Below are 23,907 nucleotides of genomic sequence, written 5' to 3'. Positions count from 1 at the left end.
GTTTCCAGCCGATTTCTCATACACAAACAGCAGTTGACCGGTGTTGCCTGGTGAAACGTTGTGAAGCCTCGTGTAAGGAAGAGAAATGCGTACCATCACGTTTACGACTTTGATAAAGGTCGGATTGTAACCTATCGAGATTGCGGTTTATCGTATTGCGACATTGCTGTTCGCGTTGGTCGAGATCCAATGACTGTTAGCAGAATATGGAATCGGTGGGTTCAGGAGGGTAATACGGAACGCCATGCTGGATCCCAACGGTCTCGTATCACTGGCAGTGGAGATGACAGGCATCTTATCCGCATGGCTGTAACGGATCGTGCAGCCACGTCTCGATACCTGAGTCAACAGATGGGGACGTTTGCAAGACAACAACCATCTGCACGAACAGTTCGGCGACGTTTGCAGCAGCATGGCCTATCAGCTCGGAGACCATGGCTGCGGTTACCCTTGACGCTGCATCACAGACAGGAGCGCCTGCGATGGTGTACTCAACGACGAACCTGGGTGCACGAATGGCAAAACGTGATTGTTTCGGTTGTATCTAGCTTCTGTTTACAGCATCATGATGGTCGCATCCGTGTTTGGCGACATCGCGGTGAACGCACATTGGAAGCGTGTATTCGTCATCGCCTTACTGGCGTATCATCCGGCGTTATGGTATGGGGTGCCATTGGTTACACACCTCGGTCACCTCTTGTTCGCATTGACGGCACTTTGAACAGTGGACGTTACATTTCAGATGTGTTACGACCCGAGGCTCTACCCTTCAGTCGATCCCTGCGAAACCCTACATCTCAGCAGAATAATGCACGACCGCATGTTGCAGGTCCTGTACGGGTCTTTCTGGATACAGAAAATGTTCGACTGCTGCCCTGGCCAGCATATTCTCCAGATCTCTCACCAACTGAAAACGTCTGGTCAATGGTGACCGAGCAACTGGTTCGTCACAATACGCCAGTCACTACTCTTGATGAACTGTGGTATCGTGTTGAAGCTGCATGGGCAGCTGTACCTGTACACGCCATCCAAGCTCTGTTTGACTCAATGCCCAGGCGTATCAATGCCGTTTTTACGGCCAGAAGTGGTTGTTCTGGGTACTGCTTTCTCAGGATCTATGCACCCAAATTGCGCGATAATGTAATCATATGTCAGTTCTAGTATAATATATTTGTCCAATGAATACTCGTTTATCATCTGCATTTCTTCTTGGTGTAGCAATTTTAATGGCCAGTAGTGTATTTTTACTGTATCGTACGTTAAAGCTGATTTCCGTTCCCTTTGCGAATGGAGCGTTGGAACAATCATTTATTTATCCTGATCAGATTGGACCCTCTAGGCCTTCTCTTACATCGGAGCAGTTTCTGGCACATAAGTACTTTCTTTACATCAGTTATTTAAGAAATAACGATACTAACTAAAACGTACGAAGTTAACAGCCTTACGAACAGTATTTCTGTTGTTACTGGTGTTGCTGCCAATAATAATAATAATAAGTGATACTTTCTGATGAAGCGAGTTGTGATGGAGGAAAAGTTAGGTAGACTGCACCACGTAAGACCACTGGGAAAGAGAGGGAGATCTGGTTGGAAAGAAGAATGCATTGCGGCAACGAGTGCGCACAGGGACAAATTTATAATTATTGTTGTTTCAGCAAATACGTAATTAACTGTCTTTCGATGCTAGCGATGTTATTGAGTTCACATATGAAGGACAGGCAGGCTGTTGCTCTAATGGGAACAGGTGTTTCTGCCGTGTTGTCCAGAAAGAGTGTTATGGGAGAGGAGACATATGGGGGACAGTGTGTGTTGATAAGACAATAAAGAAGACAGAGGCTATGGAAATCTCTGTGGTAGTCTGCACGCAGCCAGGATAGCTGTGCATATGGTCCAAGAGTCGATCAGAGATATGACTAACACAGGCATTCACAACCAGTCCTATGCGCCGTGAGCTGAGAAAGGTCTTGCAGGATAACATCGTTGAACTCAACTGTTGGAAGTATAAGCGTTTGCGCAAGTTGCTTTTTCAGATCGAAAAGGAAGAGCTTTTTATATTTTTATAGGCCATGGGGAGATGCTGCTACCTTGATGCACATTGCATCTGTGCACGGAGCCCAGGTTAGCTTGTCATGTGTTATTACTATCAGACTTTTTGCTGACCGAGAAAAATTGATATTTGTCCCATTTAGGATTAAAGATGGCAACGACTCGCAGTATTTCTCGCTAAGGGGCCTTCTACGACCAACGAGTACCGCTTGGGTTTTGGATGGGTTGAGCTTTACCACTGTATCCTGCGCCCATTTTAATAGTCCACGTAGGTCGGAACTGAGATTCTCGTTAACTGTCTCCATATTTATCAGTTTTGCTCTTAGATACAACTGGATGTCCTCAGGACACGTGTATTTACAACAAAACTAAAGACACGTCATTGACATACCGAGTTCTGGAGGACACCTGACACCTTACGTCTCCATTGCGACTTCATGGTGTCGGACATGAGACACCGCTGGCGAGACGCCAGTTACGCCTCTGCGCTGATATTTACCTGATTTTATCTGCACGATCTCTTCTGAGTAATTACGTAGTTTGTTTCCCGAAAATATTCATAGTTTCTACCCCGAAAAACAGCGCTTGATGTTTTGTAACAAGCTTCTCGCGACATGTGGCCAAAAGGGAAAGTTTCTGAACCTTTCTGCTACTCACAACCGCCACTGAGACAAGGCTTGGATACAGTACGCAGATTCAAATCGGTGGAGGTTGCAGTTATGAAGAGATGGAGAGGTGTTCACAGGATAGGGCACCGTGATAATCTGCATCAAATCGGTCTTTGTTCTAAAGGCGGCGGCAAAGATGACGAAAACGACAGAGTCCTTGTGCTGGCTCCACATCGTTCCTCTATACACCGCCGATCCCACGATGTGTTGTGTTCTGACCATTTTTAGTCAAGTTCGGTAGCCCGCAGATACCGTGGTGTTACGCTTTGCGTACTATACAAGTCTGCCTTTCTCTGCATTCGGATGTTGTCATTCTTTGTGAAAAGCACACATTTTAACAAGGCCTCACCGGGAATTACTGCAATTCTCGCCTGTAGAATTTCCTTGTAAATCAGTGCAGTATCTGTGAAAGGCCAGAGATTGCGCAACTAATGTCACTAGCCAAGTCATGTCTGTATAATGTGAACAGGACGGTCCTATTACAGGCGCCTGGGACTGCACGTTAGTATCACTAGATCACACTGAAAATGACACTACACAATATAACATGTTCGTCCTGCCTGTAAGAGTAGTTTTGATCGACTCGCAGACCTGAGTAAACATTAAGTAGGAACGTGTTTCTTTTAGAAATCGTCGATGTATTATTGGATCGAAAGCTTTTTGGAAGTCCAGCAACGCCGAATCAACCTGGCTACGTCCACCCTCTGAAGAAATCATTTGTGATCAGCGGGAGTTCAGTTTCGCATAACTGGTATTTTTGAGACCAATACTAATTTCCGTGGAGAAGGTTTTTCTGTTCCAAGTGGGACATAGGTTTTGAATACTCGTATATCCCAGCATTTTTGTAGTGTGAGAGTACAGAATTTTTGCGGAATTACATTCGGGATTTTTCCCTAAGAAGTTAGCGGTGCGAAGTTTTCTTTACCCTCGTCGTCTGTAAATGAGTAAACGAGTTGTTAATTAACGTTACATTACTGTATACGCATTTTAAATAATATACACTTGAGTTACGCATTTTTCTACCTAATTATATTACGTGGAAGTGTAAACATTTGTTTTAGGTACTCCTTGGGCGGCAGTTGGATATATCCAGCAGAATTCTCTGCGTCACAACAAGTACAGCCCACATTGGTTCAGAATCCCGAAAAAAGTGGCCATAAACATATAAAAAGTCGAGGGTGAAGAATTCTCGTTTAATAGATTGGCTAGAGTAATGATGCGACTCTTGAATCCCGGTCTTGGAATCGGTCAGCTGTTTCTTCCTAAGCTCGAATTTCGTTCGGATGAAATATTTTTGCTCATCGAAATTAGGCCGAATTTGTTTTTAAATGGAAGTTATTCCAGAAGGTATGTACTTAATTACGAACACTTATTTCATAATTAAATCCTTAATTAAGAGCTGGTTTTTGTTCATTAATTTCTTACCGGAAAACGAGCAAAAAAATTATAAAACATGAGCGAAAAAAGTTAGATTCCATGGCGTTCTGCTTTATTTATCATTCCGCTCTTAAATATGTACTATTATCTTCGCGAATCAGCGTTAAAATCAGTGAAAAAACAGCCTATATCGTGATTGGTACTTTATTAAAATGGCCGGTTTCGGACTATACTTGGCCATCTTCAGACAGCAACTTCAGCTGAAGTTTACGTTGCGTAGAACAGTTGACTTCAGTCGCTGCTCACCATTTATTTCAGCTCATATTTTTTCAGTGTCAGAAGTACGAAAGTGTTGATAATCCAAAAAAATAAAAAGGAATAAAACATACCACTGAAAACAGGGAGGGAAATCCGATTCATATGTGTATTGGGAAGGCGACTACAGAGGCTGAAGCGGGTAAGAAAGAGAAGACTGAAAATTGCCATTAGAGGCAATTACTGCAGACAGATCACAGAGGAAAGCACCAACAAATGCACACTGTTTCATTAGCTTCTGGGTACTCACGAAGGAGGTCACTACAATGCGGAATACGGAAATGCTACTACTCAAAGAGTGATGGTGAAGATATCTGCCAGTTACAGCAGAAGAAGTACATATAAATTTCATTCCATGTTTTTGAAAATTGTAAATAGGTCGTTCTATGACTGCTACAGCTACCGACTGTAATTATCAAATTCCTTGTACGTGCCTTCCCACTGTAACCAACAGGTACTTTTTGTTATTGTATTCTGTAAAAATATTAATGTAATATTATTCAAACAATTACTCATAAGAACAGCCTATAAAAATCGTAACTGCCTTTTTCTAAGACTAGAATTAATAAAGAAGTTTGTCAAAAAATGAAGCTGCCAAGATCACAGCCGGTAAAGGCCGACTTTCCGGCTCAGAAATTTCAGTCAACCAGGTAGTTTCATAACGTATTCATCTACAGGCGACCTCTGTCTGTTATTAAATTGGAAAATCATTGTCACGAATTTGTTTCCTGTACAGGGGCTTGTCGTGTATGTATGTAGATGAGCCCTGGTGACCGGTACGAAGAGAGCGTAGCTCAACATCTCGTAAAGATTGCTTCTTTGCTTAACAGGCTTCGTATAAAGTTATACGACAACTCTTTTCCTCTAAATTAGAAGTGAGTTGTCGGGTTGTGCAAATGCGCAATATATCTCGCAGCTGCGAGTGGGTTTGCAAGCAATGGAGCGAAGACATGTGACCCGCGCTTACGTCAATGCACCATTGCTCTTGCGACTGACAAATAGAATTTGAAACCGCCAGACGGGGTCGATGGGAATAGATTGGTGTCACATTCATACCGCCGCGCTGGCTCGGAGATTGAACTGTTTACCATAACGCATGAGCGCAATAAGTCGCACTGAATGTCGCATGTCAAATGGACGAAGACGTGTCGCCAAGGCAGACGCACGAATGACTGTCGGATTTTCTGCAAAGGTTCAACAACAATGGAATTTATTTTGAATCCTAAATTTCACACTTATTTTAGGAAATATAGTAGTGCTGCGGTTGATATGGACTCGAATCCGTAAGGACATGGGTTAAAATCCTCCAGTGCCCATCCGGATTTAGGTTTTCCGTGATTTCCCTGAAATATCTTAATTATTACCGAATACTTCCAGAATGAGATTTTCACTCTGCAGCGGAGTGTGCGCTGATATGAAACTTCCTGGCAGATTAAAACTGTGTGCCCGACCGAGACTCGAACTCGGGACCTTTGCCTTTCGCGGGCAAGTGCTCTACCAACTGAGCAACCGAAGCACGACTCACGCCCGGTACTCACAGCTTTACTTCTGCCAGTACCTCGTCTCCTACCTTCCAAACTTTACAGAAGCTCTCCTGCGGCTTGCAGAACTAGCACTCCTGAAAGAAAGGATATTGCGGAGACATGGCTTAGCCACAGCCTGGGGGATGTTTCCAGAATCAGATTTTCACTCTGCAGCGGAGTGTGCGCTGATATGAAACTTCCTGGCAGATTAAAACTGTGTGCCCGACCGAGACTCGAACTCGGGACCTTTGCCTTTCGCGGGCAAGTGCTCTACCAACTGAGCAACCGAAGCACGACTCACGCCCGGTACTCACAGCTTTACTTCTGCCAGTACCTCGTCTCCTACCTTCCAAACTTTACAGAAGCTCTCCTGCGACCTTGCAGAACTAGCACTCCTGAAAGAAAGGATATTGCGGAGACATGGCTTAGCCACAGCCTGGGGGATGTTTCCAGAATGAGACTTTCACTCTGCAGCGGAGTGTGCGCTGATATGAAACTTCCTGGCAGATTAAAACTGTGTGCCCGACCGAGACTCGAACTCGGGACCTTTGCCTTTCGCGGGCAAGTGCTCTACCAACTGAGCAACCGAAGCACGACTCACGCCCGGTACTCACAGCTTTACTTCTGCCAGTACCTCGTCTCCTACCTTCCAAACTTTACAGAAGCTCTCCTGCGACCTTGCAGAACTAGCACTCCTGAAAGAAAGGATATTGCGGAGACATGGCTTAGCCACAGCCTGGGGGATGTTTCCAGAATGAGACTTTCACTCTGCAGCGGAGTGTGCGCTGATATGAAACTTCCTGGCAGATTAAAACTGTGTGCCCTACCGAGACTCGAACTCGGGACCTTTGCCTTTCGCGGGCAAGTGCTCTACCAACTGAGCTACCGAAGCACGGCTCACGCCCGGTACTCACAGCTTTACTTCTGCCAGTACCTCGTCTCCTACCTTCCAAACTTTACAGAAGCTCTCCTGCGAACCTTGCAGAACTAGCACTCCTGAAAGAAAGGATATTGCGGAGACATGGCTTAGCCACAGCCTGGGGGATGTTTCCAGAATGAGATTTTCACTCTGCAGCGTAGTGTGCGCTGATATGAAACTTCCTGGCAGATTAAAACTGTGTGCCCGAGCGAGACTCGAACTCGGGACCTTTGCCTTTCGCGGGCAAGTGCTCTACCAACTGAGCTACCGAAGCACGGCTCACGCCCGGTACTCACAGCTTTACTTCTGCCAGTACCTCGTCTCCTACCTTTATTACCGAATACTGTCTCACTCCACCCTTCCATCCTTCTCGCTGTTCTCTTCATGGGTGCAGGGAGGGGGGGGGGGGGGGCTGCGTGTACGCATCTATGTGAGCTAATATCAGATCAGTTTCATCCTAACGATGTGTATGAATATTCCATTTGCCGCCTTGAACTAAGGTTCGTAAAATTTTCCAAGGAAGTTCTCATTTTTCGGTTTTCTGCCAGTTAAGGTTTGTCAGAGTTTTTGTCATCCAACAAGTCTATGATTACTCACGCCGCTATTCTAGGTATACTCCGGACGTTTCCTTTTAATCTGGTTTAACCTAGATCCCGGACACAAGAGTCTTATTTCAGAATTGGTCACCTAAGTGTTTTGTACACAGTCATTTTTGGGGGTAAACTGCTCATAACCAGCATCCCACCAACGAATCTTAGGCTGCCCTTTGCTCACCTACCGCTGATACTGTGTCCCAGATCGACCCGACAGTGCGTGACTTATTGTAATGCACCACTCCGCTGAAGAAGTCCCTATTCTGACCACCTCTGGGCACGGGACAGTGTGAAGAGGCCATTCGGCTCTCGAGCTTTTCAGCATGGAATTCGCAGCTGTCAGGTTGTTGGCTCTGCTAAGAAACAATAAGAGCAGCTATCGTTGACTGATGTAAATAAATTCTGGAGTTGGAGCGCAAAACTCGCTCGTGTTTACACGGAGAAGGCCTTATTAGCTGAAACGCGAAACTGGACAGATAGTGGGAGTCAGAGATTGCCTGTTTCTGAGCTCCAGCACTAAAAATCCCCACGGCTGGTTAATTATATTAAAGACAGAAGCTGAAGTAATGAATTAAAATCTGTGCCGAGTCTGGGAATTGAAAAAAATGGTTCAAATGGCTCTGAGCACTATGGGACTCAACTGCTGAGGTCATTAGTCCCCTAGAACTTAGAACTAGTTAAACCTAACCAACCCAAGGACATCACAAACATCCATGCCCGAGGCAGGATTCGAACCTGCGACCGTAGCGGTCTTGCGGTTCCAGACTGCAGCGCCTTTAACCGCACGGCCACTTCGGCCGGCTGGGAATTGAACCCAGGTCTCCTGGTTACTGGTCTGATGTGCTAACCACTTCACCACTGTGGCGTTTTGGTTACGAAACCTGCACGGATGATCTAATCCAATTTCCTCCCTAACACAAACTTCAGTTTTCACCTTCAGCCGGTTTTCCCAGACTTAAATCTTTAGTACTGCCGAGGCTCTCTTATACTTAAATAGCACCCCACCTAAATGTAAGGCGCAAATCCTGCCTGTACATCAGGCATAGGTGACTTACTGATCTGATTGAATTACGTTTTCCTGGAGACGTATGAGTCTCGACTGTCTTCGATAAGGACAGAAGCTGAAGCAAGGAATTAAAATTTGTGTCAGGCTAGGACTTGAACCAAGGTCGTCTGCTTATGAGGCACATGTGCTAACCACCACAATTCCTGGCTTAAATGTTTATTTGACACTACAATAGTGAAGCCATAGTCACAGTACATAAATTGTTATTAAAAAAAGAAAAAAAAGGTGGGTTACATTACTTTCGACGAACTACGTCGTCATTTTCAAATGTAAACCATGAGTTGGAGCATATATAATGGGAATATGACCATACATCTTACAAAAATTACGACAAATAATGAGACCAGGCAACCGAGGCAATGGTGGCACAACCAAGTCACTATAAGTTATGTCCATGCTTGCAAAATGTTCATTCCATGTCCTAATGTAGAATAGCTAAAAACTACACCAGGGTAAAAATTGCCAAGAATTCTTGCAAAGTGTTCTGCTGTGACGACATAACGGTCGTATGGCTGATATAAATTCACAAGTCCTAAGTGTATCAAGCATAGCAAGCTTCCATATAGAATGCAGCACATAATTTTACTGTGTTTCGAAAAAAGAATCTCGAAACTCACCGTACTTTCATGTAGGACTAACACACTACTTACTTGCTAACATAACATTGCTCCATTTGCCTAGTAACCCATTATATCACATTCAAGAAAAAAATTTATTTGCTGTGATTCGTTTCACTTCTGTAGTGCCAAATAAACATTTAAGTTATATTTTGGTCACACTCCTTACAACAGTTATGTCGGAATATAGGAACAAGTCCTGGCCTTTGTACAAATTTTAATGCATTACCGCAGTTTCTATCCTCGTCAAGTGTCTCAAGGAAAATTTAAGTCTGTCAGACATTATATTAAAATTGAGAGTATGGAAGGGAGATAGGTGCTTTGTTAGACCGGGTCTGATTGAGCGGCACTCTGAAGAATCACTGTCGTTGGTGGTCAGAGGCATGCATAAGTCACTCTCTTGCAGAAGCAAAACAAAACTTCGGTCTCAGTCTTAGCGTCTGTCTCTGTCTTGTGGGAGCGCTCTGAACGCATTTTCGGTGCCACGATGCGAGAGAGAGGGACTTCGATTCCAGGCTCTGGGTCACAGCCGCTTGCTGCCACTGCTAGCTTCAATTATGGCGAGCAACCGCAGCGTTCACAGACCGAGCTATGGGACGTACACGAGGATTTCCGACTGATGTTAGGTCTTTCATATTTTAATTCAAGCATGTTTATTAGCAATCGCGACCTCAATATGTGCTCAACCAAGACAGTAGGTGCATACGTATTCCTTCCTGTACTTCCTCCTTTCCTCCTTGATTAACATTCGGCAATACTGTGCAGCTTCCGGAACTTAGCTGTTCCCCTAATGCTGTCTTGACTCAGAGTGTTCACCTCGGACTCATTATCCCATCTTTGCCAAGGTGTCGATATTTTAATTCCATTGCTACCTGTGTTAATATTTAATGAATTTAACGGTTCCCTGTCTGTGTATTTGTGTTTAATCTGGAGTCTACAGGAACTTTTAATAAATAGAGCTCTATATTGTTTTATTCAGTAGTTTGTTGAATTCCGTGTCATTGTCATCTTTATCAGTTACAGCACCCATGTTGGGACCAACGCTGTTTATTTAACTTGGTTTATTAAGTTACGATTTGCGTCACACCTGTAGTGAAATTCTTGTGATCGTATGGGGAGTGATCAGTTTACAGGTAAATTTGTAGAAATTCTTATGCAAAGCGTACCCACTATCAACACATCCTCTAAATTATTTACATTAAGCAAGGAGTTAATTAAAAAAGAATACGGAAACAGAACAGAAGACAATATCAGCCTACTTTTTACATCCATTAGAATATAATTTCGTTCTCACGGTTTCACTTCCAGCAGTATCCCTCGTATTTCCTGTACGTAACTGAAGTTCTCCTGCCATATACCGCTGTGACATCCACAGGAGTGTGTCGATGGTTCAGCCGTAACCTTATAACCTCCTTCCTATTTCCTACACTTAACCAAAGCTGTTTTGCACACCTTGCTGGACAAGCTCTCTCCCCCCCCCCCCCCTAAGGAAGGATATTGGGTGACATGGCTTAGTCACAGCCGAGAGGATCTTCCAGGAGCACTAGTTCATCATATCATGCGGGACAACTTCAGTTAAGTACAGGAAATAAAGAGATACTGCCGGAAGTGAAGCCATGAGAACGAAATTACGTATTCATGTGGATGTAAAACATAGGCGTACACTGATATTTTCTTCTGTTTCCGTATTCTTTTTTAATTAATTCCTTGCGTAATGTAAATAATTTAAAGGATGTGTTGATAGTGGGTACGCTTTGCATAAGCACTTCTACAACTTTTTAGTTCATTGTATTTCACAACAATAGATGAATTTTAGTTAACAAAAATCTGCTCAGTCGGTAAGAGCACTGCCAGCGAAAGGAAAGGGTGCCAGGTTCGAGTCGCAATCCGACACAGAGTTTTGATCTGCCAGCAATTTCAAATCAGCGCACACACTGTTGCAGAGATGTGAAATATTCGTTCCGGAAGCGTGGCGGGTACAGAAGCCAGGTTAAGACGTTTGCATAAGAAGGCAGGTCTGTACTGAGCAGTGTATGAAAAATGACCGATTATGATACCGATGAATAAAAATTAGTCTGAACCCAGGAGGTACGCCATCGCGAGTTGCGCAGAAAATTTAAGAGCGTCTTGGATCCAACAACAGCCGACAGGTGAGGTTATTTGCATCAATTAGCATATTAATGGGATGGCGGAGAATTTTTCCGGTGCTCATGCAGGCAGAAGCTGTTCCTGTGTGTGGGCAGAGGGGCAGTGGACGGGTTTCAGGAAGCGAGGTTTGTTTTGACAGGAAAATTACTGCCAAGGACGTGGTTTTTAGCGCAATACGATCAAGACTTCAAACTTTTTGTAAATACTCTTTCTTAATATTTAACAGTTTTCCCTGTTGCTACTGTGTATCCATAGCTGTAGTGCGCTAATCTGTTCATCTGTATTTAGGGCAACACCCAAAATTATATACTCGTATAACTATTTCACTCTTCAGTTGAGTGTTCGCTGATGTGGAACTTCCTGGCAGATTAAAACAGAGTACCACATCGGGACACAGATCTGGAACATCTGTTCTACATAATTTAGTCTTCGTCTCTATCAATAATATTTCTCTTGTATTGATTCTTCCAGCGTCAAGTTAATTACTCCTTATACACGCAGTGCTTCGCAGCCTCCACGATTGGTAGAACGACATTTTAAATAAAATATCTACCATGGCTGCTGTACACAACCACTTATTTTCTTGTCGAGCCACATCGGGGTAACACCCATCATGAGTAGCACTGACTGCTAAAGATAATCATATTGTGTAGACAACGAGAGTAGTAAGTCGACAAGTCTGGAAATACAAAATTAATAATATAAAAAATGCCAATTAGTGCCACGTATTGTCACGTCAGTACATTCACCTTACTTACAGCGTAACCTTATCATATAGTCTAAGCGTTATTTAACAGCCCCAATCCTATGGTATACCAAATTATCGTAAAAAATCTGCGTAAAATAGAAGTCTAAGTTACATCCTCACGCATAGGAAACAAAACAAACTTTGTTTTTAGCTTATTGGGGAACGTACGTCACAAGATGCATTACGCATTTGAACGACCAGAATTAAAGACAGAATTCACATCGAAAATGACGTGTCACACCACCACCTTACAGAATCTATCCAAAAATATTGAGTGGATAACCTTAAATTCTATAATACGTAATACATTTTTTGTGTTGCCTATAGAAGCTACTTCTTGTACCATGACACGTGTCGAACTCCTGGTAACTCTTAATCGAAAATGATTCTAGAATCTTGCATCCCTCTCCCTGCTGGAAAAAAAAATTGTGACTAAGGGGAAGGTACTCGAGACAAAAGGAAGGAAGTAAAATCAGAATTTAACGCCCCGACAACTATGGCATCATTAGAGACGGGTCACAAGCTCGGAATGGGGAAGGAAATCAGCCTTGTCCTTCCAAAGAAACCCTCCCAGGATTCGTCTTGAGACATTTAGAAAAACCGTGGAAGAAATAAAACTGGACGAGACCGGATAGGAACTTTAACCCCAGTTGTCTCTAATGCAAGAAGCTATCAAACGGTTGAAAACTATCTACATCTTATGATACTAACTGCCCCAAACTAAATCCGAGCAAGGTGCAGATGTGTGCCTTCCACTTATACAACAATTGCCAGAATAGAAGAGACTGTCTTAAACCTTTCACAACAACGAAGTACGGTATCTGGAAGCAACAGAGGAGGGCACACAGAGCTCTAAACAACCGTGCATCAAAAGCAAAGTTAACGTGGGCGGCTTTGCTTACAAACCAACACCGAGCAATCATTTGTTGTCAAAGTGATGACTTCGGCACAGCGCGCCACTTTCCTACCAAAGAAACTATGTACAAAAGCACCATTTCCTTCCTACTAAACGCACCTGCCATCTGTTGACACGAGGCAGCAGTATCTTCGCGACGGGCGCAGAACTCAATGCGGTCCATGTGACGTCACATGTTGCGTGACTAACCACTACCTTTGCCGCCGGATGTGCTTCAAATTGGCGTTTCCTGCTAACCTTGGTAACTGCGGCCCAGATAGGTCCTACACGAAATGTCCAGATACTGGCGGCCTGTATAGTGCTACAAAACATAGGAATCTACGTGTTATCAGAGAAACGGAAACATCCAAACGCAACACACGGCTGGAGGCATTTCACTGGTACTGACATGTGCAGCGCTTAGTGTAGCTACGCCACTGCTAGCGACTACATTCCACGCTACAAAACACAAGTGATCGATAAAGTTTAAATTAGTGATCTGTAGTTGAACTGCATCCATTGGACTGGCCAGGAGTGTCGTTAAAGGTTTTCAGAGAGCGCCTCAACATAACTTGCAGCGTAAATACCGCTATTATCATTTTTATGTAAGTTGGAACATTACAGTCTTACTAGAAAAGCTGGACAAAGGTTCATTTCGTAACCAGAAAATAGACAACAGAAAGTTTTCCTCCATTAGCGATTTAACAAGGAACATAACCTGAATCTGAATGGAGTGCTTTAAAGTGTGTGTTTGGGAAGGGGGGGGGCTACAATATATATAGGCTCAGATAAGATATATATATATATATATATATATATATATATATATATATATATATATATATATATATACTACCCATGGTGATTTAAGAAAAGACATTTGCAGATGATAAATGTAGTTGTTAAATACGTGAAATGGAGTTGAAATGGGATAGTGGAAACATTAGCATGTGGACTACAGACACAGTGAATACAGTTTCTGATGCGGAAACACTATTACCACAAGGTACTTAAATCATCGTTGAAGGTGAACATGATGAATTCCGTGGAAAAGCTGTTTCGAGATATTACGCTCAGAATACTGAGCGGAGACAAAGTCCCAAAGGGCTGGATGGGGCAGGTAAAGTAGTGTGAGATGTACACGGCTTTAGATGTTGGAAAACCTTCCTGGGAAGATATTCAGATTTAGTTCTGTTGAATGATTACGGATGTCAATCAGCACTTGAGAAACAATGTAATCAAACTGCAGTCACTAGTACATAATCAATTCTCTTCGCCAAGGCTTACCAATGTACTGAAATATGCCTGACACAAATCAGAATATTTCCAGGGTCACCCGCAACAATTTGAAATCCTGCTGAATTTTGTTTTATGTTCTCTCTCGTATATATCATGTGAAGAAATTCCGTGTATTTTATGTCCATATTGTAATAAAACATTATGTTTTATGCATTTGTTTACCTATGATCATTATTTTAATTATTTTCTATCATAATAATTAGTTACACAAAATACACGTATAAATTTTAAACTAAAAAAAACAAAATACAAAAAGGAATAACAGACAAATGTAAAACACAAAATAATTTAAAGCGTAAAACAAATAAATAGAATAAATAATTAGACTAATAGTGAATGTTGATAATTTCAATTAGGTATGTTGAAAATACTCGGACAGCAGACTATGTACAGCTTATTTTCCAAAAATGGTATTTCAGAAACCAGCTTTATTACACATGGATGTATGTAGCTTGAAAGTAACAAAAGTTTCCTTTTTCGAAAGTAATTAATGGTTTTGGAATGTTTTGCAAAATTTCAAATTATTAGAAAATTCGATTACATTGTTGCCAATAACTTTATTTACATGTCAACCTTCATATGAGAAACATTTTTTTCTCATCGTTTCGAAGATATTCCCTCCAAACCTAATATCCCAAATTACCTTTCGGGGTGTGTTTCATCCTTAAAAGTGAAACTGGGCACAAAAATGTATTTCAGTATCTTGCCCCCTCTACACATCCATCATGTTTCGTCAACATCGTTTCACACTTACGAATGTTCACCTTTAAGTGAACAACAAACAGAAAAAAAATCAGTCGCAAAACACTTCTTTAAACACTCGCGTACCCTTGATGACTACGCAACACAAAGCTTTACGCCTCGCCAGAGCCCGTGAATACCGATATTGGACTGTTGATGACTGGAAACATGTTGCCTGGTTGGACGAGTCTTGTTTAGAGTCGTATTGAGCGGACGGACTTGTACGGGTATGAAGACAACCTCATGAATCCATGGACCCTGCATGTCAGCAGGGTACTGTTCAAGCCGGTAGATGCTCTGTAATGGTGTGGGGTGTGTGCAGTTGGAGTGATATGTAACTCCTGATACGTCTAGAAAGGACTGTGACACGTACGTTAGTATCCTGTCTGATCACCTGCATCTACTCATGTCCATTGTGCATTCCGACGGACTTGGGCAATGCGACACCCCACACGTCCAGAATTGCTACAGAGTGGCTCCAGGAACATTCTTCTGAGTTTACATACTTCTGCTAGCGACCAGACTCCCCAGACATGAACATTATTGATCATATCTGGGATGCCTTGCAACGTGCTCTTCAGAAGAGATCTCCACCCCCCCCCCCCCCCCCCCCGTCCCCCGTATTCTTACGGATTTATGGACAGCCCTGCAAGATTCATAGTGTCAATTGCCTCCAGCACTACTTCTGACATTAGTCTCGCGAGGACACTACACGACATTAGGCAGGTATACCAGTTTCTTTGCCTCTTCACTGTATTTACACGATGTAGCATCTCGCTGTTGTTCATCACTAGTAACTAGATACTACCGGACTCTTCCTCTGCGCGAAACCTGTTGTCGAATGACAACAAAACGAAAACAGAAATTTCGCGATAGTTTGCAATGCCCAAATGGCAGTTTTTGCGGAGGCATTAGCCACTCTTACACAATGAATGCTTTTTTTCCGAAGATAAAAGAAAAAATCTAGAGTTTTCTTCCACTGTGCTCACCACTGTCATAACTAAGATTACTTTATCAATGCGACTGAAGGCAGCGTCGTAGCAAAAAGCCAATTCCTGCGTTCCCTGCAGAGAAGGTCAACTGGTGTGTGGAAACCGGCAGCTGACCGCGTCTTTGCAGTATATATTGGGTGAGGAGCGGTTTCTCTCAAGGAGGCCATAGACGACATTTACCACTGGACGGTTGCGAATATTCTACTTGCCGTTTACGGCTGCTATTTCTAGTAAGGAAAAAAATGTGTCCGAGTACACTGCCACACCGTATGTACCGAACAGCACAGTCTAAACGTAATTACTTTCGAACTCTTTATCCATAATCACAAAAAGGTTTATTGAGATCACGCTTACGTTCCTCCATTGGGTACCTCGTAAATGGTAGGTTCAGTCTTCCGATGTAACGAAATATGATCATACAGTGTATGATATTGGCTCTCTGAATTTTCACTAATAGGACCTAGTACGTTCTACATGACGGCGAATGTTCAACACGAACAACGTCTCATCAGATGTCCTCAAGAAAGCGCAATAGATTCTGTAATTCTTATAGTACCCGTGCACAGAAACTATTTATTAGGAAGGTTTCGTTGGCGATGCTGCTGCTGCTGCCACCGCCTATTCGAAGTATCGTCCCAAGATGATCGTAAGAAAATTCAGAAAGATGTGGACAGAGTTTGTACTTTGTGTAATGAATGATAGATCTGTTTGAATATCGATAAATGCAAGATAATATCTGTAACAGTGAGAAATAGCCAAATAATACCCGATTATAAGACGCAACACGAACGTCTTGAGCACGTCAAACACTTTAAATATTCAGTGGTAATACAGGAAAATTTGAGTGAAGCTGTAAAGGAAATCTGATGAAAGACGCTAGATGCCTAGTCCTCGAGTATTGGAGGCCTTATCAGACTGGGACTGATGAGTAACATCAAACGTATACCAGAGGCGTGATGCAGTATCAGGTAGGTATAGTCCACATTAAAGTGTGACAGAGACGATCGGCGAACTCGAATCGTAATCGCTGGAAGAAAGGCGTCGCAATTCTCCCGAATGCCTGTTACGTGAAATCTGACAACCGGTATTCTAGGAATATTCCGTGACAATGCCGTCGCCACCAGCGTATACCTCGCAAAAGCATCACGGGAATGAGACAACAGATATTAGAGCGGAACGGAGGCATTTTTCGCTCGCTCAGTAAGCGAATGGGACAGAAAAGGGGTAAGACTGGTACGATGTACGCTCCATAATGTTCTGCACAGTGGATTGCAGAGTACACCTATAGAAGTGGATATAAAGAGACGGGAAAGTACGTTGATCGTTCAGGTGGTTCGTATTTTCTTTAAAAAACAGTCAACATACTGATACGATTGCCATTCCATTTAATGTTATCAAATTTCCAAGCATACGGTTTCTCATTCAGTAACAAGGCGCCATTGTTCCAGACGGACAAGATGGTCAGTGTGTAACAGCAAAACACTGCTTTAATTTTAGTCTCGTATTTACGTTTGTAAGGGAAAAAAATTAAGAATATTTCTGATTACGCGATTGTGTCTCAAAATTTGGTAGCCTAAAATAACCTTAAGAATCAGAAGAACTTTCACATTATGATGTTCTCACGAACAACTGAGCTACGCTTGGAAAATTATGTTCCAACAGTAATTCGGAATCTCCTTGTAAATGAAAGCTTTGCTCTTGCCTAAAGGGCGTCTAGCCAACCGACAGGTGGGTTAACAATAGTTGTGGATCAGCGCACCAGGTCCTAAATGTCAATGTGTTTACGAGAAGAGAGTGGTGCCCTATGAGCATTTCTAATTTTTTTAGAAACCCGACACATATATTTAAGTCATTTGTAAAACCAGTGCAGCTTGTCTTTTTAAGTTTAATGAGTGAAAAGTTTCTAGCGTGTGCCATCAGGAAATCCAAGTATAGCTGTTACGACACTTTTGTATTTGTCCCTTGTAATGGATGTGTGATTTCATTTTGGCTACTACGGCCACATGTTAAATACATATATAAGAAGTGACATGACTTAAGATCGATCAAGGAACTAACAAATTAAAGGAAACGACACAGGCTGTAAATGCGTGCACGTCGTTGAAACCTACTAATTAAATATATTTTACTGTCGGAATGCACCTTTCATTTTGCTTCTAAGTAAACGTTGTAACGAAACTAGCTGGCGTTAAATCTGTTTGCCACAATGGCAGTATCGAACGAGGTGGCTAAGGTGGTGGTTAACACACTCGACTCGCATTCTGGAGGAAAGCGGTTCAAATCCTCGTCCGACCATCCAGCTTTAAGTTGTCCGTGATTTCCCCTAATCGCTGCAGGCAAACGCGGGGATGGTCCCTTTGAAAGGATTTAAGTTGGGCCACTGGTTAAATGAGCAGTAAGAGATAAATATGAAACCCACTTCTTACTTCATTTTATAACTTTTTTTCTGTTCAACTTCATTCCTTTGAGCAGACAATCATACAAACTTGGATTACTCAACTTTGTCCTGTCATAGTCACTCATGTGGGAACAACTAATTTGTCAGTTAGCCGACATGGGCTACACCCTAAAGGTTGCTATGCTTGAATAGTTCTAAAGAGTCAACGGTCAACTGCGCGATGTCATGTTGTGTGAAGCGCAGAGCACGAAAATGCGAAACCTGCACGCCAAATATGGAAGTTACCGCTTTTCGGGGAAACGGATGTAGTTCGCGAAATGATACGGCAAGTCTTCGCCAGCTAGTGGTTACGGCTGATGGCAACCGACGATATATTAACCTTAACGCCTATGCACTGGTGTCTCGACGAGGCTACGCTGTATCAGTATAGTTCCCTCTCTACCCCTCCACACTTTTTTCTGTTACGTTCGCGACTGGTGCTCGGAAAGACCGAAATAAGCTCTCAGTACAGACTCTTAGCACATGCCCGAATTAAATGCAGGCTTTCTCTGCTTCCATTGATGAAACCTTCTCGGATTATCAACGGAATAAAACAGATGACTCAATGCAACCTTTCCGCAAGTTTTCTACTCGTCATCGTCATGAGAAAAACGGAGATCTGTCAAAACGTTATATCAAGAGACGACTCTGTTATTCGGCCCATATTCCGAGAAGCTTTCCTCAAGCATGAATCTATCTCTGTTATCGTTATGGTTATTTCGCGAGATGTAATTTAGGGATGGGTGTAACCCCACTAAGGATTGTTGGGCATTTCTGTGAGGCTCCCACACCGACTAAACAAGACACTAATGAATCTTGCAGCTCTTCTCTGAATCTTTTGCATGCACTCTAACGTGATAAGAACCTGTATGAATTACACTGTTGTAGGATTTCTCCAGCAAATTTTCGTTTTGAATGTCCCTTTCGTACAGCTAGGTTTATGATATCTGCTACATCTTAAACTGCCCCGTAGGGAAACCTGCAGAATTATATGGTTACGACTGAGCAGTATAGAGATCTGTCTATTCTCCCAAGTCGGAAATTTTCCTTTTATCGTTTCTGTCTTTGATATCATACGCCCCCGAACAAGTCTTTCACGGCTGAGCAATTGCATAATACGTATATACCCGGAAGCTTGTGAAGCAATGAAGTTATTTAAAGGGAAAAATGAATAAGTTGTAGCGGAGACGCAAAGGTAGTGTTACCTAATACATATCTGATCGCAGTAAGGCATGGGAACACGCAGAACAAAATACGAACAGGTAAGTGACACATCAGTAAATACATTCTAAACTAAAACTTTTCTCCGTTTCAGTATTCCAAACAGAACTGCAACCTTCTAATATATGATCTCTAAAACTTTTATGTGTATTCCAGTAACACAAAGGCAGTTTGACAAACAGCAAAATCTTTAGTTATTTTGCTGAGCAGTAGACTTATGTACTGGACACACGACGATAACTGTGCGAGAATCGGGGATAATGTCGATAAGTGGAGCTAATGTTGGTTAACCAGTAACTGTTCCTGTACAGGCCCCTGTCCCTAGTTACGCAAGATACCTGTTCCTTATGTAACTTGTTCCCACTGGGAGAAGATCTTATGATGTCCTTCGCAAACAGGTTAAGGACGTAACAGGAGAACCTTAAATGGGTGGGGAATGCCTGTATACAATTGTCAGACAGATATATGCAAAAACTGATTTGAAATTAATTGTAAGAGCTTTTTAGTTGGCACGTAATTCGGAAGTAAGGGCTTCATTTGCGCTGTAAATTATAAAGGAGGTTACAACACACAATTCTGAAGTCAAACGTGTAAATTTTAATTTACCTCCGTAGGAATAGTTCCGAAGATCTCAGGATGACGACTCGACGAAACGACGTAATGATTAAGGTATCGGTCTCTCTTTCGGCAGTGTGAGATCCAGTCCACTCCGCTCCCTTGATTATCCTTATCGTCAAGTGTTGTGTGATTCCTCTAAATCGCTTCGGAAAATGTTGTGACGGTTCTTTGGCCCAGTCTCTTCCCTCTCGTCTTTCTACTGATGTAGAACTCAGTCTCAAATGATATCAGTATGGCAGAATGAATTTTTCATTCTGCAGTTGAGTGAAAATGGAAATGAGCGTTTGGGGTCATTGGCGGGAAGCCCCTTGCGGGGCAAGTCAGGCCGCCTTGGTGCAGGTCTTATTACATTCGACGCCACACTGGGCGACCTGCGAGCCGGATGGGGATGAAATGATGATGAAGACAGCACAACACCCAGTCTCTGAGCAGAGAAAATCTCCGACCCAGCCGGGAATCGAACCCGGGCCAGTAGGACGGCAATTCGTCACGCTGACCGCTCAGCTATCGGGGCGGACTGCAATGGAGTGTGCGCCGATTTGGAATAGGGTGTCGGAGCAGGACTGAGACCTATTGCCTTTGAGTGGTGTACGGACTGAGGTGTCCGAGCACGACTCACGACCCGATCTCACAGCCTTACTTCCGCCAGTACCTCGTTTCCTACCTTCCAAACATCACAGGAATTCTCCAACATACTTGTGCGACTAGCACTCCTAAAAGGAACGAGATTGTGCAGAAACGACTCATCCACAACCTAGAGTGCTAGCCCCTCAAGGTGTGCAAGAGGATTTCTGTGGAGTTGGAAGGTAGGAGGAGAGGTGTCGGAGAAAGTAAAGTTGCGAGGTCTGTTTCTGAGTCTACTTTGGACACGTCAGTCGGTTAAACACGTTGACACAAAAGGCAAAAGCCCGGGGTTTGAGTACCAGACCTGTAAACCTTTTTAATCTGCCAGGAAGTTTCAATACATATTAATAGGGGCTCTACAACACTCCAGACATTTCAACACTTCAGTAACGGTCGCGCGTGTTCTTGCGAGGTTGCGACACCTGGCAAAACCAGCCGTCTCTACAGAAAATTACTGCAGCGCCACACTATTTGCTGTCTCTAGTCACAACTTTAGGTGTAACTGCCGACACAGTGTTTAGTTGGCCCTTTCCGTGCACAAAAATGAAGCTGAAATCATCGTGATATCACATTATTAAGATGTACGACCACGCAACTACTCTTTCTGGTTTGTATAATTTCAAACTTATAGCTAAGTGTCGAGACCGTGTACACTCCAGTTCTGCAAATAATTTTGCCCCCCTGCAGAAACGTGCTGTGATGAAAGCAGTGTAAGGCTTTAACGTCACGTCGACGACGCGAACATTAGAGGCCGGGCACTAACCCCGATAGGGGACGGATGGTCAAAGAAAGCGAACGTGTCTTTTCGAAGAGGAATCATCCCGGCATTTGCCTTAAGTGATCAAAGGAAATCCCAGAATTTCTATCTGTTTAATCAGATGGGAATTTGGACACCAATTCTCTCGAGTACGACTCCAGCGTCTTCCCACTGTGGTCGCGCTCTCTCCTGCCTGTATGCGTGCGTGTGAGCGCGTCTCTACTTGCCATTCCAGCCATAGCCTCTCTACCCGAAAATCGTTGCACACTTTTGTCTCACAGCAGGCATAAAGCGAGTACAGGGAAACAGAATATACAATGGCGTTCCTTGTACGGCGCATTGGTATTTGATTTTCCTAAGGCGTTTCATTGCGTACACCATATTGCTTTTAGAGGAAAAATTGTTTTCTGGTTCTCGTATTTGCAACGACAGGTTTGAATCGTACTTAAAGAAAAAAAAGCTGTCTTGAATATTTCAAAACAATGTGAGGAGAAAATTTTAGTAACTCGGGAGAAATCAGCGGTCCCAGAAGGTTCAGTTACGGGCCCACTCCTATTCCCTAATACGTGAATGACCTTCCACTTAACATGGATCAAGAAGTATCGGTACTTCTTTGTACACGCTATTAGAGTTATAATAAATCCCATTACAGAAAATGAGAGAAGATTCTTAACGATTTTTTTTTTAAAATAGGTATTAAGTGTCTTTCTGAAAATGTACTCTCACTAAATTTTTAGAAAACAGCCTATATTCAGTTCTGCACAACGAACAGTCTTACAAACAGCTGGCGCACTACACGAACATGAGTCTGTAGACAGACAACCTCCTCACATGTTCTGCATATCCCCACAGATCTATAGAACGATTTTCTGGGGTAACTCACCATTTATAAAGGAAGTATTGATTGAAAGAAGGCGAGCAGTAAGGGTAATATATAGGAACCTCTTCAAGAAGTTAGGCATTTTAACTGCACCATCACAATTGACATATTCACTAATGAAGTTCGTCACAAATAATCCACCCCTAATTGATAGGCGTCTAGCTATAACACTAAAGGGAAAAGAAATGGACCTTTAGTACCCATTGTTTCAGTTGTCAGTGGTTCAGAAAGGAGTTCAACAGGGAGCAACAAAAATTTATCATGTTTTGCCCAGTACCACAAAATGACAGGTAGCAAAATGACTCCAACGCAAGATCATTTCTCTCAGACAACTCCTATACCACGGAAGAATTTTTATTTAAAAACATTTAGCCCGTAAAAAAGGAAAATAATTTTTAAGGGTAGTTACAAGATTAGGGCTAAAAAATAAGTAGACTGATGTTGACATGTATGACGTGTACATATTCTGTAAGGTGACTTGTTTCACGTATGTCGAAAAAAAATCGCTTAATTGTTGTACGAAACATCTAACTAACTTGCGTGACGAAGCACTGTGGCATTTCGCTGTATTATATTCGTTTAGGAAGTAAATTTAAAAGATGTTAACTTTCCTGGCTTTTGCGCGAATCAGTATTACGGACGAGTCCTCTAAAACACGTCAGTGTACAGAAAATTGCGGTATTTCTTCGGTAATTGTGCACGTGATTCCTCGAAGCAGAGAGGTTATGGGGTGAACGGGTACTAAGCTACGCTATGGTACGCTGCTCACCTCTCCCTCTCGTCCGTGTTGTAGGGCCCGCCGTTGATGGCGTCGTGCTTGCCGTGTCCGTTCTGCAGCTGGGTCCGGGCTTTTCTCGCCTTGCACGTGTCGCAGCCGTTGGCGACCACGCCGTTGCCCACCGCGCCGCTCATGTCTTTCTCTTTTGCTGAAGTGGTGCTAGCGGGCTGATCGCAGAGCCAACTGGCCACATGGAGGGCCAGCCGGCGTTTATATATAAACTCGGGCTGACCGCGCCGCAGCGCTGCCAACTACGGAAGCGCGAAGTCCCCAGCGGCTGCCTGCCTATCTGCCTGATAAGTGCGGGCTGTTACGTAATCGGTCTCAGCTGGACGGGAGATACGACCAGACCTCCCTCCCATCGGGCGACTGTGCAGTCCCTGAACTCTGCTTGGCTGCTCACGTCACCGGGCAGATGTCACGAATTTTACCAGCGTGCCACGGAAACGGCCGAATATAACTATCGGTTATCGCCTCAATTAAGAGGGGCAGGACGTCAAAAATTTTAAAAAATTCGATTTTTCTAAAATATGCCTATTTTGTAGTGCACATCTTCCTGAATCGTTTGATGTATAAAACATAAATATTTGAGCGATAATAAGGCACGTTGTTTGGTTTTAAGTGCGCCAAGATGCAGTGCCACACT

The 23,907-nt window shown here is 43.1% G+C and overlaps 1 protein-coding gene across 1 annotated transcript in view; it reads right to left on the bottom strand.

Moving 5' to 3' along the window:
* LOC124788115 (purine nucleoside phosphorylase-like) overlaps nucleotides 1-23,441 on the bottom strand; it is a 63,292-nt gene extending 39,851 nt beyond the window's left edge. Inside the window, exon 1 of the mRNA XM_047255239.1 lies at nucleotides 23,253-23,441. Coding sequence (XP_047111195.1) covers nucleotides 23,253-23,395 — 143 coding nt within the window. The 5' untranslated portion in view covers nucleotides 23,396-23,441. The remainder of the gene's footprint in view (nucleotides 1-23,252) is intronic.
* Nucleotides 23,442-23,907: the final 466 nt, after the last annotated feature.

Source organism: Schistocerca piceifrons, chromosome 3 (assembly GCF_021461385.2).
Source record: "Schistocerca piceifrons isolate TAMUIC-IGC-003096 chromosome 3, iqSchPice1.1, whole genome shotgun sequence".
Lineage (NCBI taxonomy): Eukaryota > Metazoa > Arthropoda > Insecta > Orthoptera > Acrididae > Schistocerca > Schistocerca piceifrons.
This window is presented reverse-complemented; position numbering and strand designations above follow the sequence as displayed.